Here is a 20,254-nt window from a genome sequence, read left to right as displayed (position 1 = left end):
AGCATTTGTAATTACCTGCATTCAAAGACATAAGGCTTAATCTTTTAAGTTAAAGCAAAGGACTGATTGTTGTAACTTACGCGTTACCCAGTGGTAGTCCAGTTTACCCATGGCATCTTCATCTGAGCCCAGCGAATGAAGAGCCAGTTGCAGTTTCTTTCTGTGTAGAGGATTTCTGATGGCCAGTTCCTGAAGCACAGAGACAAATATCATACAGCACACAGAATAAACTGAAGTTACATATAAATAAAGAAACATTGACATTGAAATTTAAAAATGCAGGGCTGTTCAGGAGACCTTTTCCAAATCATGCGGAGACGCCTTGAGTAAGGTCTGTCCAGAGCTGATCCATTGCTGAGCATGATTTATATACAAGCCCAGTCCCTGTTCCTGCAGCCACTCGCACACCTGCTCTTTACTCCAGCGTGAAAACGGGCTGTCCAGCTCGCTGAGAGAGACGTCAACAACACATGTGAACAAAAGAAAAAACTCCAATAATAACTTCCTTAACAAACAAACTGTATGTACTTGTTATTGCTTCGCTGCAGATCACGTGACCACCCCAGCCTGGGTCCCGCTGTAGCTCGGACTCCACCTCTCCTAAACTCTGACTCTGGAGAATCGTCCAGGTCAGAGGATGTGGACTGGCTTCTCTTCATCCTGATGCAGGGATTAAGCATGTACATAAGAGTTAATATCTTCATAACCAGTGCAGCTTATCGTTAGGATATTAACAAAGACATTAAAAAAAAGACCTTCCGAGAAACTTCATGATCCCCTTTGATTTCTTCTTCCCTTCAGGAGAGAGTGTCTCTAATGCTTTCGGCTTCTGAGTTTGTGCTCCCGCCAAATCCAAGTGCTCCGTCCCCTTGCGCTCTCCTTCAACTGCCAATAATTCATGAATAGGGTTAATATTACAAAAACAGTGCCAAGAAAGGTGCACAAGTTTACTGTAATGTGAAAAAAATTGCTATATTATTTCAATCATTCAAGTAAAACTTTATATAACACTTTATACTCACCCAGATTGGGGGTGCTGGTTGTCTTGCTTCCTCTGCTCTTGAAAAAGCCACGTCCAAAAGAGGAACGTGTTTTTTTAGAGCCAAAACTCTCACTCCCCCCTGAGCTGGGCTGAGTCGGGGAGACAGATGGAGAGCCTCCATTTTTACTGGCTTGATCCTAAAATATTACAAGGAAAAGTTTAAAGGTCTTGGTTAAGATGTTGAACGTTTTGACAATTGACGATTGATTTTAAAAGTGATTATTCTACATGAAAACAAATTAGATGCTTCGTAATCGGCATCATTCATAAAATGTGTCCAATGCAGTAAAGTGGCTTATTTATTGTAAATACCTGTTTTTGAAAGACTCATGTTGAACTTTCACAATGACCTACAGTAGTCAACATTTGAAGTGGATCAAAAAAGTTAATCAAAGTTATCCTAAGACAAATTCATGGATAATTTTGTTGAAAGGTTTTGATCCACTTCAAATGTTGGCTACTGTAGTTAAGTACACTTTCTTGTGTCATGTATGGCGAGATGTTGTAGGGGGAGCCGTTGTGCTCACCATGAGGACAGTGATGCTTTTGTGTGCAAAAGAGTTTTAAACAACAGGGGGAGCCAGAAAGCTGAATTTTTTACAGAACCTAGTAATATATACATTTTATAATTTCTTAAATAGATTAAGTTAGTACCTCATTATTGCTTGTCAAACGAGAACTTTCAGGCTGCTGCAATGCAGAGACACTGAAAAAGAAAAATGGAAAAAAATAAATCTGTCACAAACATTAATTATATAATAATTCATGTAATACAAATAAATAAAATAAGAATAGGGTACAAAAAGGTATCCCATTACTCTTTGAATAAAGGTACTAATTCTCCCTGAAGATCATACTGTAATGAATTTTTTAATTGGCTAATTTTAAAGTCTTATATTTACCTTAGATGTATTTTTTATTATTATTTATGTTTCAATCAACATATTAATACTTTTTTGTATAACACACTTTAAATAAAAGATGTGTACAGTAAGTAAACAGACCTGTCTGTGGGTCCGAGTGTGGTCACTCCGATGAGGTGGACTTCAGGGAGCAGCTCTGAACATGGAATGAGCTGAGGCTGTGAGAGAGACAACAACACTGATGCACAAGAGAACAGCAGCGAGGAGGATTTTCCCTGAGGACTCAAATTTCAATGAACAAGAGGAGCAGGCAGGGTTGAAATGGCCTGGAATCACAGGATGCTGCTCCCAAACAAAAACAACAGAGACGTTCCCAGTCAAAAGGGTTATGGTTAAATTGTTATTCTCTGTCAGACCATCACAATGAAAGTACTGCAAGAAGGGGGTTTAAAAGGAAGTCTGAGGAACATCCTGTGATCATAACTGTGTGTGTGTGTAAGACCCTTCATACTTCATCAGTTTCCTCTGTGCCTCCTGTGAAGACTGTCTCGGTGTCACACTCTCTTGTGTCCTCTTCCCTGGGTTTGTCTGGGAAAACAGCAAAGTCATGAGACAGGGTAAGTCAGCCAAGCTATTAGACTGGGATGTCGACAAAAGCTTTCTGGGAAATATTCTGAAGAGCTAAGTAATCTTTTGCCTACACGTCATAGACACACCAAGAAAAGCGAGTGATAAAAACGGAGCAATTTCACATCACTCTAGAGCAGTGGTTCTCAACCAGGGGGCCTCAATATTGCTTAAAATTAATTGAAATAAGACAAAAAAAGCATTAAAGTAAGCAAAAAAATTAAGATATTTATTATTTTTTGGGTGTTTTTATAAAGGATATATATCTTTAAAGTTATTTCAAGCTCCAAAACATTTGACTGGATGGAAATTGTGAGGGGGTTTAAATATTGCTGTGGACAATGGGGGGTTCCTTGAAGTCAACAAGGTTGACATCCACTGTTATAGATGACCTCGAAGACTGCAAATATTTTCGGTCAACTAGCAGTTTGTTTCATGACAACACTTTAAAGGTAATTTCAAAGAAAATATAAAGAGCTGATATACCTTTTTTTAAATATTACTAACAAGTAACTTGTAAATGGTAACAGGAGATTCACCTGTTACCACTGAAGACCAGTGTTCACATTTTTAACTTAAAAGCAAGCTATGGAAACCTCACCTTTCGATATCTGCAGAGACATCACCATATCCTGAACTCTATTGTAACGGATCAGAGACTGGTGCAGCTCTTTTATCTTAAGATCCTAAAAAGATTCAGATTAAAACAACATAAAAACTTATCAAATATTACTAAATTCTATATATTAAATGATAGTATATATAAGATCTCCTACTTCTACATACATGCATCTATACGAAGTTTATTTAATTAGAAAGATCGTGGACATGGTTTAAGTAATCTGTGTGCTGGCAGGTGGTCGATGTGATCGTCACAGCAAAATATCATATTGTTTATACCTTCTCTTCATTAGCTGCCTTCAAAGACTCAACAGCACTCCTCATTCTCTGCACCTCCATTTCTGAACACACACAAAAACAACATGTTATGTCATTGAACATGCTAAACATTTCAGAACACGACTGAAGCCTTTGACAACATTGTTATGCTTCTGGAAGCACTAAAATAAATACCCCAGAAACTGCACTGTTGTTATACCCAGCCTGCTGGAAGTAAAGATGATTTGCAGTGTTGAATAAATATTGTGAGACAATACAAGCACATCCAGGCAAAGCACAGTTAAAAGAGCAGGAGAGTCTGCAGCCAAAATCAGGTCACATCAATCAAAAAGCACGTCTAGACATGTGTTATACAAACCTTCATACTCCATACATTCCAACACAATGTTTTTTTCTTTTCTTACAATGTGCAGAAATAGTTTCTCCTTTATTACGCTAAAATGTTTTTGTTTCAGTGTCATCCATTTAAAGTGCATAGCCTCAGCTGCAAATGGATTTATTAGCTGTAAAATGTGTCTGTGCAAGGCTCCATTTATATAGCGTATACAGTGGGCTCCAAAAGTCTGAGACCACGCTTTTTATTTACTTTATCTGTTTTGGTCATGTAACTTTTTTTGCACATCCACTATATTTATGTCCATTAGCAGGTCAAAATAATGATTACGAATACAAAAATCATGAACAGAGACAGTAAAAAAAGAAAATGTTGATAATTGGATTTAATTCATACCGATCTCAATTTAGCACAGAATCTATATATACACATATAAATGCATCTCTGTATACAGAAGAAAGTGCATTATTGGACTCTCGACTGTATATGGAGATTGAATGTTATTATTATATTAATTATATTATTCATCTTCACATTCAGGGTTAAATTTGATTTTGAATCCACATTCCAAATGAACGTTAACATGTTGTTGATAGCAGTATGTTCATATTGTACCTTTTTCTCTGCTTTGTGACTGTTCTGTGTTTGGGTTTTCTGGGAAGGCCTGGTCCTGAAGTCTTCTAAGTGCCTGCTCTTTCTCTTCCAACTGCTTTTGTAGTGATTTCAGCTCCACCTGATCAATCAAAACCCAAATTAACATCTTCCAGCACATCCAATTTAAGAACTAAAAATAAGCTCACTCTGTGCCAAACCCAAATTGACTTAGTTCTCGATTTAAAACGAAGCACAGAAAATGCAATAACAAGAAAACAATGGGTAACTATAATGTAGTGTGAACAAATGCTATTTAAAGGGTCTAAGAAAAAAAAAGACACTGAGTGGCAGAAGAAAAAAAATAGAGCAAGATTTTACATGATTATTATATGAATTATATTATATGATAAAACATGATTTTAAATTAATTTGTCCAGCTTTGAGCATAAGGATAACGTTCATTAGCTTGGCAGATTCCAGTGGCTACTCTGTAAGGTCAGGGTGAACTACACAAGGATTTCTCTTTTGTGGTTAAGTGATTCATGGACAAGTGCTAGCTGTTACACTTCAGTGCTGTTAATCTTATGTTGTGTAAATTATCACCTGACCACGAGGCACTCTTACTTTGGTAGAGTTGAGGCTTCTCTCATGTTCTTGTCTCTCGTTCTCCATTGAAGTCAACTTAAAATGCATGTCTTTCACATCCTGATAAAGACCCTGAAGAGACAGAAGTCAAAGAGTCAAGAAGAGTTTTGTATACAAATGGACAAGCTAAAAGACATGCAATGCTAAATACGTTGAGTTTTGTTTGAAAGATAGGCAAAATACGAAAAAACAAACGTAGAACTTCATAAAGTATACTTAAAATGAAATCAAAATTTTCATCTAACGTGGAGGAAACCTATCCCATTCTTTTGGTCCACCGTAGATTTCTGGTTTCTGAAACTGAATCTCCCCCTGGGCTCATGCAAGTAAAAGAAAGCTGAATGAGACCAGTGTAGTCTGGACTCAAACAGGCAAAAAAGTTTTATAACAGGAAATGGCTCTGGCACTTAAGAGTTTCACTCTCACCCTAAAGCTGAAGGCTTAAGCAGCAATGATTGCCACTATGGAAACCACAAGGTGGTCAAACCATAATAGCCGGGTTTAATTTCATTAAATGTTCAGGTTGTCAGTACAGTTCATTCTGTTTTGCCTTGAGTGCACTTTCAAGGTTCTGATAAAATTACTGGAGACTGTAATTTATTAGGCCAGTGGGACTCTGTACCTGAAATTTCACAGTGGCAAAGGTACAAATGTGTGCTCATTACCTCACTTTCTCTGCAATCCCCTTCTGCAGCGGCTAGCTTTAGTTTCAGACTCGATATCTCGGTCAGCATTTCCAATTTTTCCGCCTCTAAAGCACTCCTACTAAGCAGCTCCTACACAATACAAATTAGATATTAGTTTTCTGGGAAATGTATTTCTTCAATACTGACCACCCCATACAAGAAATTGCTTAAACGCTGTGCACTTTTGTTATTCGACATAGGTTGTTATTGCATAAGATTATAAAACCACACACCTGCTGTAATAACTCTTCTGTAGCACTCAGTTTCATGCGGTGTTCCTCAAGGCTCGAGTCTAGGTCCCTTATTTTTTCTCCTTGAACTTCCACCTGGTCAGTCAGAACACTTACCTGAGGGATAAGAGTGCATATTTATTGAGTTTTGTGTGATGATGTGTGACATTTAGAAACCAAAATGGCTGTATTCACACTGACAGCCAATAGGAAAGCAGCCGTGCACAACTTCAAATCTGACAAGAAAATCCCACACAACCCATAAAGTCTCTCGACTTGGTTTTGACAATACACCTGGAGCACTAGACATTCTTTGTCGCTTTCCAAGCGAGAGAGTCGCTCCTGGTAGACCAAATCCCCTGCTGCAGATCCATGGCCATTGGTCTGGAAACATAAATGATTAGTGTTAGACAGATTTATTCTACATAAAACATACATAGAAACGCACTTCCAAATAAGCACACCAGATTTACTGGTAGTCTGGTGTGCATCCTTGAATTAGCAGGCTCTAAACAGTCAACAAAACACAGTGAAATTAACTGAAATGACCATATACAGGAAAATGCCAGTGGGACCTGGAAAAGAAATCACATGCTGCCATCTGTGAGTCATGTGGGGTTCATACGGATGATACTCTGCTATATGAGATGCATGTGAAAGGTTTTCACGTTGCAAGATTTTGAAGCCCAGGGGTGGACATTTTGTAAAGCAAGCACGCTTCAGGTTGAAAATGGAAAAAGGGGCTGGGGAGCTGAAATGTGCTTAATCCAGATGAATCATGGCTGGAGTAAAGGATGGAAAATGCAAAGGAAGAAAAACGTCAGTCATACAGACGAATACATTTTATATTTTAAAAAAAGAGAGTCGTTGGTATTGTTCATTTCAGAGCAAGTTTTTGCATCAAACAAGTAAGAGTTTACACAACTATTGCCAAAAATTGCAATACATATTCTTAAAATAAAAAATAAAATACTTTATTAAAGCTTTTTATTTTAGGTAATCTCATTTGGATGCAAATAGAAGATCATTGAAACATTCAGGCTGACAAATCAGCACCGACTTTGTACCACACAGGTTATCTCTGTCAGGTTATATAAATGAGTCCAAATTTACTAAAAATTAGGTGAGGGAGAATATTAACAATATAATATGTAGAGTCTTCAATATCCAGGTCGTGTTGGGGTTTGAGAAAGATTTTGATACAGTACATGATTATTGTTTTTACTTAAACTTAAATTAAATTGTATATTAAAATATACAGTTCAACATAACTGTTAAGGACTATATTTGTAGTAGCACCTAACAGTTGTATCTTTAACAAAATCTGATGGAAACCCACCAGTCGTCCTTGCAGCCACTCCATCAGACCCTCAGCTGTGGTTTCGGAAACCTGACTGCGCAGACTCTGCTTTTCCTCTGGATCCATAAGGTCCAAAGCAGCCCTCAGGTCCTCCAGGAGATGCAGCACCCGAAGGCTGCCCAGGAATGGCGAAGTTGGTGACTGACAATCAAACAGGCCGTTTGTGTAGTTCATGGCCTTAGAACCTAAGGCAAATGCAGGAATGAGGATCAGTAAAGGGATTTAGGGATGAGTGAAATTTGTTGGGCAGTTAATGATAAAAATTAATCTTTACCCAGCACTGAATGGCCCTCATCTTATTTTATTATGGGAAATGGGAATACATTTTTTTTATAACATTTTAAATTCTAAAGTCACATCACTGGTCCAAACTGAACGTCATGATGTCACACCTGCAGAATTAGCATAAAACTAGATGAAGATTATGATTAATGACTGAAATGTATTGGTTCATCAAACAGAGCTTTTGTTAGAATGTGATTTTTGTGTGTCCTTTTTGGAATGTATTCAATCAATAAAGTGGAAAAACAAATGTAAAACCTGGGGGAAAACCAGCATATTTGTTTGAAACAAAAAAATGAGGGTGAGTAAATAACTGAAATTATTTTATTTTAAATGCAATTTTTGGGAGAATTCACCTTTAAATCTGTATGTTTTGCTGTCGCCACTTTTAGCACTTTCCCCCAAAAAATACAAATAATAATACACAGCTTGGATGACAGTGACCGCACAACTCGGATGGCTTATCGCAAGATGATGTAAACAGAGAGACGTCCACTGCCATAATTATAGAGTGAATGGGAAAGCATAACCTTCAAGGTTGCTCCAAGCAAACACATTCATTTTCTCTGATGTTCCCAGAGATGGACAGTATTGTGGTCGCGTACTGAATAAGCATTAGATTTCATCAGTGCTGAAATAGTGGAAAAAGCTTGTAATGTAGCAATTCTCTCAGTCTTACAAATCTGCAGAAACACTCACAGTGCAAATGCATTCCCTTCGTGGGTCTATGTGCATTGTTCTTAAAATTCCTTCAAATAATTAGTTTCTCTGACAACTTTTTTATAAACATTATCACAGTTGATTTCTGTGTAAAGCTGCAAATAGTACACATAAGAAAGAAGAGAAAGAATAATTTTTGTGCATAGTATTTTTTTCCCCATTTATTTAGTTGTACCTGCAATGATACCATCCATCTGCTCCAGAGCAGCTGCCAACATTTCACTGGCATCACACATCATGATCACCTTCTTTGAAACCTGCAAATGAGACATTCAAAGGGAAGCAAGGACATGACTCTTCAAATGGCATTAGTGGTGCAGAAATTTGATATTACAGTATCATTGATTAAAAGTTGATCCCTAATCCGACACGGTATATACTACATTTTATAACAATTTTAGTAAAAGATAAGGGGAACAAGTCCATCTATCTGATATTCTCTCTCCCCCCTGCCACTAATATGAGGAGTTTCTGTCTTACTAGGCAGAATGGGGGGACTAAGTGTGTGGGATAATGGCACGATTCTCCCAGGACTTTTCTGCACTGTGCGTTGGAATGCTTGGAATTCCAGACCATCAAACCAAAGTCCCACAGCCTTCATGACCAACGTGCTATTGCCATTGGCTTACAGGCCAAGAGAAGCTTCACTACTCCACCCAAGAGGTTGGATCCCTGAATGAATCATGGAATCACCATTCCAAAAGGAATTTATATTAGCAAGGCAAATTAAAACTAATAGATGGATATGCCTCACTTGAGATGAATCTAAAAATGTGTAGCAACAAATGTCAAAACATGCATGTGCAGCAGCTCACATGTATTAACAAGTACTAAATCATACTATGATTCTTAAGGTATGCAGGACAGTGTTGTTATTGTTGTCTAAAACTATTCAGTCATTTTCATTCAATTGGCATACAGCTGAAAAACAAAAGTATAAATATTAGACAAAAACTTAAAAAATCTAAATTAAAAAACTAAGGTTGAAATGTTGCCTTGGCAAATAAACTGAAATAACGTACTAAAATTACTCAAATAAATCTGAATAGAAATACGAATAAATATTAACATTAAATTTGTATTAATATTGACAAAAAAAATTCTTATCATAAGAATCGGTGAACTTCAGGCTTACATGACAAGGGATGTGAAAACAGATTACAGGGATCTTAAGATAAAAACAAAAATGTTCCATTTTATTAGTTGCACTGCATTTTTATGATCTTATGGAAGGAAACTGATAGATGCAACTCTATGGCCAAAGACGTCCTTCTAAATGGATGTTACAAAGACAATTTAAAGGGGGATGAACAACTTTTTAGAGAGTTTTACCATGTAAACAGCTAAAGCTTAGAATGCTAAACACTGCTTAACCACTATTAAACTATACTGACCCATCTCTATATAGGACAAGATGCTGTACACTACTGGTCACAAAGACAAGCCAAAACAGAATAGGGTAAAAGACTCCAAATTACCCTTTTAATTTAGTTACTGACTGGGCAAGAGAGCTGAAATCTCAACAACTAAACACAGAAGTCTTTGTTAGTCTGTTTACCACCAACCCCCAGAGAAAGAGAACAGATACAAGCTACATTCGCATTCTAACACAAATCTATTCAGTTATGCACTTATCTGATCAACGGGGACTGCAGAAAGGGCACGACCGGCTCACGTCACTCACAGTTTTTATTTAGCAAGAGAAGTTGGCCAGGGCGTTGTTTATATCAGATTTTATTAAATCAATGAGTCCTTTGTTTACAATGCTTGTTCAAAATACACAATATGGCGAGTAGCTTTTTTTTAAGCAAAGTTGTTTTAGAGCCCACATGACAAAGTCAAGCTTCTGACCACAAAGCAACAACTAGCCTAAATCCTCACCGAAACTTCACTGATGAATATGAAACAGTGCTAGAGTAAGTTATGATCTACTGGATTTGAACTGACATCCAGACCCATTACCACCTGTAGAAACACTGGCCAAAGTGAAGGATCCACAGCTTTTCAAGTTACTTTTGGCTAACGGAAAACATTCTTCACATCCCTGGAGGGAAAAAGAGCTGTATTTAGTCAGCTGCCTGCATCACTTCCTATGGGGAAGCCCTGGACTTCTGGCAGCTTCTCCAAATAGTGCAAGGAGAAACTCTAAAAAACTGATTATTTGCTTTAGAAGTGTAAAAAAAATTATCAGGGATGTAATTTGGCTAGTTTAAGAATTCCCAATAAGAATTCAATACTACATGAAACCCAGATGCTTTGTACAGTATTTTTTTTTACCTACAATACTGTTAGGTATCCTCTTTACCTTCTCTGCATTCACATTCTGACCCAAGTATGACCACACATATTGTGTTTCCATCTCTGATGAGAACCAGCTCCATTCTGTTCATCTCATGGATATTTTGATTTTCCATTTTACAAAGCTTGGACGGAAAATCATATGGATAAAAGCGAGCCCCTCATGATGGTGTGGAGAGATCTTTGGCTCCAAACAACCTTTTGAACAATACTTTCCAGTAGGGAACGCAGGAGATTTTAATCACGCACAAATGGAGTGAGGAATTACATTTCCATACGGAAAGAAGGGGGGGAAAAACAGTCGGATTGACTTAATTGGCCGTAGCACCAAATGTTTTGTTTCAGTTTCTTAACAGATCGGGTTTACCACTCTCTATGCAAGTACCATGCACCAATCGCTCCATGACCCAGATGACCAGCTCCATTGAGACCCTGACCCTCCCCCTTCTCCCAGATGCCTGAAAAACTCCTCCAGATGTGCACTCCCTCTCACATACCTTCACAATCAGCGCTTCCTCTAAACATAGATACCGTACAGTCCGCCCTCAGGCCAAATTACTGTCAGATTAATTCACATGTTTTGCTAGTAAATCAGCAGACTGCATATTCCCTTAAAGGGTTGTGAACCAAAGCACTGTAGGAGGGACAGTAATGATTGGCTCAGTGCCCAGACAGGCCTATGCGTACAAAGGTAGAAGTCGTTTTTATTTATTTACATACTCTGACGTTGGCCAGATGTGGAGATAGGGGATGGAGTGGGGGTAGTCTGAAAGAAAAACAGCCCACTGCCCGTGCCGTTATCCAGGCTGAGCCTAGTCCTAAATACAACCAACCCCTCAGATGGGTCGTGCTACTGAGCTATACAAACACACAAATGTGACGTATTTGGCCTTCAGCATTAAAAAAGCTCCTGGTGTTGAGATCCCATTCGCTACTAATCATCGACTGGATGTGGGAGTGTGGGAGTTTAGATTTCCACAAAGAAAATCCTATGCTTTGAGTTTCCTGAATGCAAGTAAAATCTTATCCCATCTTTTATCACTTAGTTAGTTTGATAAAGTGCTTTAAAGGTAAGGAATGTTAGCAGCATCCCTCTTAAAGAGAAGTGAGCTGTCGGCTGATGAAGAGCAGAGACACCTCACTCACCGTACATCAACCATTTAGGTCTTATCCAACCCACAGTCCCGTCAGTAAAGCCCTTGTTCAACGATACAGAAATGCATTCTTATTCAATACGGGATCATTTAGCATTATCATTAATATTATTAAAAATAGAATCGATAATGGGGGTAAAAAAAACTCATCCACACAAATTTATAAAACGTTATATGAATAAAAAAAAATCGTAGAAAATCTGAGTTGTTTGAATCTATTATAGGTTTAATAAAAAATACTACCCTTAACTTTACACACGCACACTGCACTTCTGTGACTTGGAGAAGTGATCATATGTGTGATCATGATGGCCAAAAGAGCTTTTCTTTCAATCACTCACAACAAAGATTTTGAACATTTACATATGGCTTTGATTCTGACATTTTGTAGCTGATCTGTCTTTTGTTCAAATGAATACAAGGAAACATGTGGAGGACAAGATAGGAAACATCTGACCCACACTTCAAGCCTGCATGGGAGCAATTTGGGGTCTTTTATTTGAAGAATAAAAGAAAATGTCCCTGATGTCATAGCTGACCTTTTTTTAACTGTGAAAGGCCACAGTTCCACCCTGGAAGTCACAGTAAACACAGGATATACACAGACTCCAGGTTTAGAGTCTTTACAGTACTATACCCAGAGTAAGAGAGCACTTTACTGTGCGCACAACCAAGAGTCGCACCCACAAGCAAATTCTGCTCTGCAAATGAATGTGTACATTCACAAGTAAAAAAAGAAAAAGTTCCTCTGGCTTCTTCACTCAAAAAAAAAAAAAATGTGTTAAAAAATAAAATCATACCTTTATGGGTACAACAGCTTGTCAGTGGGGCAGTAGCCATAAAATAATATGTACACCTAAAAGGCCCATAGTATTACCTTAAGGTAAATATTGCTAGGCCTACTCTAAAAGGTACTAATATGCAACCTTTAAGGATAGAAGGGTACAAAACCGTTATTTTAAGGGTACTGCCCAAGTGACAAGGTGTTGTAGGCTTCCATAAAGATACAATTTTACACTTTTTTTTCTGAGAGTGATAGCATTAACTCACAAAAAAAAGGTGGAAGATCTCTAGTGATCACTAATGTCTTCAAATGTGAATAGGTAAAAACAGACATTACAAATTTGAGTTTTGTACGAATACTTTTATAAAAGAAGTGCATTTAAAATGTTTGCAACCTATAATTAGGTAAGATAAAAAGAAGACAAAGAGCGAGTAAACAAATGAAAGCCTAAAACATCATTCTAACTATCTTAAAACGAGCAAACGACTCTCAGGTGCGATACAGATGAGGTGCGTTATTTAATCGCTTTTTCAAATATCATACATGACTTACCTTCAAATGTAACGAGGGTCCTAAAGTTATTTGAAATTATAAACTTCCTTCAACATGTGTCCGAAATCAACAAATATTCTCCAGCGTCCCTCATATTAATGTGTTCATCTGAGTTGAACCCGCGTCTCCTCACTCAAAAAGCAGAAGTGTAACTTTCGGACTTGACTTGAGAGTTGTGCGCTCGAGTGCGCATGCGCATGCGCCTGGCCAACCAATCACAACAACCATAAAACGACCCAACGTTGTTAATTTTCTCTAAGTGGCTCTGATTACCTCCAGAGAAAGTATTTGCAATGTCGATGAACGTCTTTTTATTTATTTTTAAATAAATTAAATTATTGCAGCTGAAGCAGTAAGAAGTCGTAATCACGTGATATCTGTTTACAGAGCTTCTCAGGGTTGTCCAAAAAGGTTTTAGTTTTAGTACACTAATATCTTCAACAGGACAAAAAACGCCCTGAGATTTAAATGGAGCTTAACGGAGGGTACAAATTGAGTTCAGATGAATTATCCTTACATTATTATCCTTATCCATTTGGTTTGTTATAAACAGATTGATATTTTTGACAGCCTAAATAAATAAAATAAACAAAATCACCTGGACCTTTTCCTAATTAGAGCTTTCCTCCCATTGTGTTAGTTATTACATATTATGCTCACACAAACCATATTCCTGTTAAATCCATTTTATTTACTAAATGTTTCACTTTATAATAATTTTCATAATTCATAAAAATCATTTGATGCTAGCAATCAAAAAAGTTAGCTACTTATTAAAGTATATTAACATTTTTAACTAGGCCTATTTGAATATAGTCTATGTAATGCTTTGTAGTGCAAATGAAAGGTTACAAAAAGTTTCCATTATCTGATATCGACACAAAGTAGTAGCATATGAGCTCCCGACAAAAAGGTCAACGTCGCCCTCTTGTGGATATTGAAGGAGTTGATCATTTTTACTTTTTTCAATAACAATATGTTAAAAAAATATAATACAGCGTATATAATACAGTGCCACAACCATTTGATACTGAGCTGTTTGATGAGGGAAATCAAGCGTCTTTGTAGCGGAATAAAACAAGTCTTTGTCAGATTATGGTACTTAATTTTTCTTATTGCTGCCTTCATTATCACCATATGCTATTATTTTCAAACATTTCACACTAGATGGCAGGCAAATGCAAGCTTTTTACAGTTGAAGTTTGATGAAACAGCTGTTTCTTTCTTTCAACTTTACACATATGTGACTGCTATTGTAATACATTGAAACCATTAGCCTATTTACTATATGATAATTTCATAATAAATACATTTTTGTTTTTAATGTATCCATGTGGTAGTTATGCCTTGGATGCTTAATGGTGCTAAAACATGACCTTCTATCTGTCCCCACTGTTCAAATATTGTTCTTCCCAGACAGACTCATGGTTTTAGGATCTAGAGATTTGATGTTCTCTCTTTGCAGTCTGAATCCAATGATTTATTGTCTTAAGTCGTTGAAAAAAAGCACAAGTGAAATTACTTTCACTAACCTGTAAAATCTGGTCTGTTTTCTCTGCCTTTTGGTTTGAGACACTTCTGTGTCCATGGCAACTAGGCTCAGAGGGAATCATTTTTAGTCCCGGTTCCTCAATGGAACACACATTGCACTTATTTAGCCCACAGGGGTAAGAGTTTGTACCCTGTCTGGGTCAAGTTGTCACTTCCGTAACAGGAGAAAATGGACTGTTAAAAGCAAAAAGCTAATGAATCTGGAAAATACGAATACGGGCTTAGCATTCAAGGTAAATCCCATGTGAATCCCAGCAATTTTGAGTAGGCAGAGGTATTGCTGAATTCAGCCAAAGCGAAGAGGCAGATACACCTAATATTTAAAATCCTCAATAACAAAAAAAGAGACATTTTAAATCCATCTCTGAATGAAACCACCACCTCAGAGGACTCTCATTACAGCAAACATCCCACATCAAAACTGGAACCTAAAGGGCTTTTTATGTAATCATCTTTCTATCCTGGTGCCACAGTCACAGATATGACCTTTGTTTATTTCATTCACCGTGTCCAAGGACACAGCATGTTGATTAACGGGAAGGAGAGCAGCAATATCTTCCTCACCTGGCAACTGATCTGCACTCACCTCAACACATGCAAGAATGTCCCTTTCACAGAAATAGAACACTTGTTCAATGCGTGTGATTAAATATAATATGCACAAACATCCATGCAGTGCACGCACGAGAATGAAGTGTGCAGGAGTCAAGTATAAGCAATAACTTATTTATTTGTACAAAATAAGCAACTTAATTATTTATTATTTAATTATTAATTTTAATTATCCGTTTTTTCATTTTTTTTTTACAGACCTGTCTTTAAGGGATAGTTCACCCAAAAATGAAAATTCTGTCATCTTACTCACCCTCATGTTGTTCCAAACCTGTATGAAGTTCTTTCTTCTGCTGAACACAAGAATATATTTTGAAGAATGTCAGAAGCCAAACAGTGGATGGAAGCCATTTACTTTTTTTTTCATGCTTTTCCACCCATAGTCTTCAAAATATATTTTGTGTTCTGCTGAAGAAAGGCATTCAAGAAGAAGGAGGAATAAAATAGTCATCAATTACTCACCCTCTTCAGAAAATTTGGAGTAAATCGTTCAATTCATATGGATATTTTATGATCTCCTTATGACCTTTTTGAAGCGTCAAAGTGGTAATTGTGTGGACTGTCAATGGAGGGACAGAGATCTCTCAGATTTCATTTAAAATATATTTTTGTGTTTCGAAGATGAACAAAAGTCTTGCGGGTTTGGAACGAGATAAGGGTAACAGACAAGAGTAATTGATGACAATTTTTTCATTGTTGGGTGAACTAACCCTTTAATAATAATAATTCACAAAGACATGAATAAATGGCCAATTTATTCAGCAGGAAGTGCATTCAAAGAAAAGTTCTGTCACCATGTGTGGAACATAAAATATTATTTAAAATGTTGTTTTGGACCTCATATTCTGAAGTTCTTCTACTTCAGAATATCTCCTTTGATGTTCCACAGAAGAAAGAAAGTGTGGTAGGCCCACGCCATGAGATGATGAGGCTAGATATAGTGATGCATTGTAAACAATCACAGAATGTTCTTTCATGGGTGAACTGTCCCTTTAAAGCCTTAGCGAACGAAAAAGGGAGAAGTCTACAAATAGCCTTCCATAGTATGGAAGGCCCTGCGACATTCAGTAATTATCTGTGGTAGCTGGAAGCAAGAAACAAGGAGTCCATGGATCAGCAGGGGAATCACCATAGGGGAGCCACTTTGTGACACCTAGTAAAGAAATAGCTATAACATAGTCAGATGGATGAGAGAAACACAGTTAGATTGCTCTTTTTTAGTCAAGCTTCTTCATATCCCAGAGGTTTTCAGTTCCATTATTTATTCATGGTCCTGCACACTTTTGTTTTTCCTCGCTAAATGTTCTCGAAAGAACTTTAAATGCTGTAGAAAGTTCTTCGAAAAAGATGTTTTTAACTCATCAATGTTATTTGTTTTTTCGTGAGTGCGATGGAGATGGAACTGCTGATAATAAAGACAGTGTATTGATGGTCATTCAGAGTAGTACTAAGACTTGTTCCAGCTCTGAATGACTCAAGCAGTGACTCATGCATGGACTCGTTTGCACAGGACTTCACCATGGCAAATGTTAAAGCATCAATATCTCTCTTTTTTACCATTGGGTTGAAATATCATATTTACTTGTTTATTTTTAAATGAAACTATGAAAATTACTATCAATTAATCATGCAAACTGCTGCAACTTTCACAAAGTAGCCCAACATGGAAAAGAAGAGAAAATAACGACAGTATAAATTATATTCAGTCACTCAATTTTCATATTCAATTTTTTGAGCTATGCCAAGCTATAATGATCTATCTATCTATCTATCTATCTATCTATCTATCTATCTATCTATCTATCTATCTATCTATCTATCTATCTATCTATCTATCTATCTATCTATCTATCTATCTATCTATCTATCTATCTATCTATCTATCTATCTATCTATCTCTCTGTCTATCCATGTTTATATAAACTCAACCTATGCATGAATTAAAAAAACTTAAAATTAAATGTACAAAATGTGCATGTGAATTTTACTTCAAAAACGATATGGTTTCTTAGTGATAACAAGCAATGGCACCCTTCCTCCAGTGTCTTTGGTGCTAATTCCACTGTACTTTTTTTCATATTCTTTGTTCATAAGTCTCCTTGACTTCTTTTGCTCAAAACTGCATAATACTTTTGTGATAATAATGATTTGTCCTTTGAAATAAATGAGGTCGACAGACAGCCTCTCAGACAGTCCATCTCATCTGCTCCGCTACTCTGTGTAATTACATCATTTCTGACGATGTGAAAGAATAAAGAATAAAACTGTCTACGTACTTATGGAACATAAAGCTGTAGGGGCTGGTGAGATTTATAAGTCTGATCCTTTATTCATTATTCGCTTTAATAACTTTCAATCTGTTTGTATTGAAGTTACACTGTAATTAAGTAACGCCTGTCTTAAGAGAAACTCAAATTAAATGCATGAAATAGAATCTGTCCCTAGAGCTTTCAAACACAATATGCTGCCAACAAGTCTTCTCACTTATCTGCCTAATTTGCCACATTGAAAACAAAATAAATAAAAAAAATACATACAATATTGACGAATTAATTAATCCAAGCCGTTTTCATGTAAATGAAAGTAATTCGATATATCTTTGCACGGTGGCGTTGCTGCCTCTATCAGAGAGGAGTATTCATGCCGTCGGGATGGGCTAAACCAAATCACCCCTCATTTTCATTCAGCCTGAGTTATGCAAACTGACAGATCTGCAAAATAAATATAATTATGCTTACAGAAGGACTCGCATTAGACCACCTGTTCCAATATCATATCACTCATTAGATCAGTTGTCCAGCACTCCAACAAATGATATTCTGATAGAAGCTGTAAATCATACTTTGTAAGTGGCTGAAGAGCTGAGGGGAATTTACAGAGGTCTCTTTCACGTGGGTATGGGTTCAGATTTGAAATGAAATCAAAAATCTTATTTTTTTTACAGAATTGTGAAGCATTTATTATAAATGATATATCCGTGCACATCATTTTCTTTTTGATTCATGTGTCCTAGTAAACTTTCATTAAAGTTACTTCCCCTCTCCATCTCTTTTCTGATGACGTGTTTAGTGGCGTGAGGGAGGGACAACCTGTCAGTCACATGAGATCACAGCAATAGCAAACCACAACAATCCAATCAATTCCCGATGGACATAATCAAGTCCCGCCCTCCATTTTGTCTTCTTCAAGAAGCCGTTTCACTCAGACATACGTCACAATATGGAACACTATCACAACTTCTGTTTCATGCCGACTTTAACACTTGATTTTGGCTACATCTGAAAGCTGAAACTGATACCTTTGCAAATGGTGTAGAGAGGAAGGGGGAAAGCACATCCAAATTCAATGTTGTGCCACATCTTGTTTATGCATTCAACTGGATGGAGTTTAAAAGCAATTAATGTAAACATAGTAAATGACACACGCACAATATTGCTAACATTTAAAAAATGAAAAATAAAATATAACTAACATTTATTTTCTGTTCTGTAAGGACATTTTTTTTCACAAATACAGAAATTGCTAAATAAAAAAGACTGTAAACACAGTAACCAATAATGCGCTCATACATCTGTGCACATTGGGAATCACAATTTCTTAAATAAAGACCAGTTAACACTATAGCGAATTTCTCTGTGGTTTCTCTGCGCTGTCAAAATAAAACTCCCACTAAAAGTCCTGCCAATCGATCAAAAATAAAAACTTGCCAGATATGATTATTAACAATGGCAAATATCAGCCGATATATTGACCTTGGTGATACAGCATAGTATAGTTGACCACTACCTATGGTATCACACAACCCTGTGTATACAGTTTGGCAGTTGGTGAAAAGAATCATATACAAAAAAACTGCCTGTTTAGACATTGACTAGACAGCAAGACAGTTAGCTTAGGTTTCAGACACAGTTTTGTCATTGATGTTGGAGTCCAATCTGTGTAGATTTGTCATCAATCATTCACAAGCATCCAAACGAAATCCCTTCTAACATTTGAATGAGTTACGGTACTGTGTTGATGATTCTTACTCAACTTTGAATTTGAATGGCATGATTAATTACAGTATCTGTAAAAACAGAGCAGCTTTTAATTCTAGTATCAGCCTGGAAGCAGGCGATATGGGGGCTCAGTTTGATAAGAAATAGACTTGATAGTGATTTTCTGCAGAGAGTGTTTGTAAAGCCTAATCCTCTTCAGACATCCCACATCCTCCTAAAGAAAACAATGTGGAAAAAACATGTGCAAACCTGTGCAAACATTTGTAGTGTTTAATGACCGAAGCCGATTATGTAAGTGTTGGATGCTGTTTGGCTCAGGCTCTGGTGAGGGGTATGGCAAGGAGTTGATTGCCTGTCAGTATTACTTTAACCAAGATCATTATATCCTGCTCAAATGCTTATTTGAATTTGTGTCAACATAGCAACCACCTTGAAGGTTAACCGTTACATAATGATGGTTCTGGCTCACCTGTAAAGGCCGCAGATGCAGCTCGCTGCCGCATGCATACGAGCCAGAAACACTGAACTCATTGAAACCATTACATTTCTACCATCTAAAAGGCTTGGGCACAATCCCAAGTTTAAATCTCCAATAATTAATCAGCAGAACTGGGAAAAAACACGGACTAAACAAACCTATCAACAAAAGGCCAATGTAAAAGTATGCAATGCAGTTATGCAATGCTGAAATTGCAATAAAGTATGCAAAAAGGAATGCACTGATATTACACATCTGTCTGTAAATGAAATATCTTGTTCAGTCATGAAACTTTAGAAGGTGCAGGTTGATAGGTCCTTTACATGCAATCTACAAGCAATCACATCATTACCGCATGACACAAGCTGATTGGCCTCTGCTGATCCTGCAGCCAATAAGACTGCTTGCTCAACATTTAAATAGTCAGGTTCATTGTTTGCTGTAAGCTATTAGTGCAGCGTGCTATCAGAGTTCCTCTGAAAGCCTCCACCTCCCCCAGCTCCACCTGCCTAGATCTGCTACGGGATTCATGTATGTCCATTTA

The 20,254-nt window shown here is 37.1% G+C and overlaps 1 protein-coding gene across 3 annotated transcripts in view; it reads right to left on the bottom strand.

The window, feature by feature from the left end:
- ppfibp1a (PPFIA binding protein 1a) overlaps window positions 1–20,254 on the bottom strand; it is a 33,741-nt gene that overhangs the window by 2,184 nt on the left and 11,303 nt on the right. The window contains exons 1-18 of one of the 3 annotated variants that reach the window (XM_056257569.1): window positions 13,072–13,197; window positions 8,459–8,540; window positions 7,261–7,466; window positions 6,216–6,305; window positions 5,925–6,038; window positions 5,671–5,781; window positions 4,985–5,077; window positions 4,382–4,499; window positions 3,433–3,494; window positions 3,134–3,218; window positions 2,417–2,493; window positions 2,047–2,123; window positions 1,697–1,748; window positions 1,023–1,179; window positions 756–885; window positions 529–660; window positions 298–448; window positions 81–189 (exon numbers count right to left, since the gene is read on the bottom strand). In XM_056257569.1, the coding sequence (XP_056113544.1) occupies window positions 81–189; window positions 298–448; window positions 529–660; window positions 756–885; window positions 1,023–1,179; window positions 1,697–1,748; window positions 2,047–2,123; window positions 2,417–2,493; window positions 3,134–3,218; window positions 3,433–3,494; window positions 4,382–4,499; window positions 4,985–5,077; window positions 5,671–5,781; window positions 5,925–6,038; window positions 6,216–6,305; window positions 7,261–7,466; window positions 8,459–8,522 (1,828 nt within the window). In that variant the 5' untranslated portion in view covers window positions 8,523–8,540; window positions 13,072–13,197. Of the gene's footprint in view, window positions 1–80; window positions 190–297; window positions 449–528; window positions 661–755; window positions 886–1,022; window positions 1,180–1,696; window positions 1,749–2,046; window positions 2,124–2,416; window positions 2,494–3,133; window positions 3,219–3,432; window positions 3,495–4,381; window positions 4,500–4,984; window positions 5,078–5,670; window positions 5,782–5,924; window positions 6,039–6,215; window positions 6,306–7,260; window positions 7,467–8,458; window positions 8,541–13,071; window positions 13,198–20,254 lie in introns of those variants that run through there. The other 2 variants (XM_056257570.1, XM_056257571.1) reach the window with 2 other exon arrangements.

Source organism: Rhinichthys klamathensis, unplaced genomic scaffold (assembly GCF_029890125.1).
Source record: "Rhinichthys klamathensis goyatoka isolate OS25496 unplaced genomic scaffold, OSU_Roscu_1.1 h1tg000139l_1, whole genome shotgun sequence".
Taxonomy (NCBI): Eukaryota; Metazoa; Chordata; class Actinopteri; order Cypriniformes; family Leuciscidae; genus Rhinichthys; species Rhinichthys klamathensis.
The sequence above is the reverse complement of the archived record's forward strand: the minus strand, read 5'-3'. Positions and strand labels throughout refer to the sequence as shown.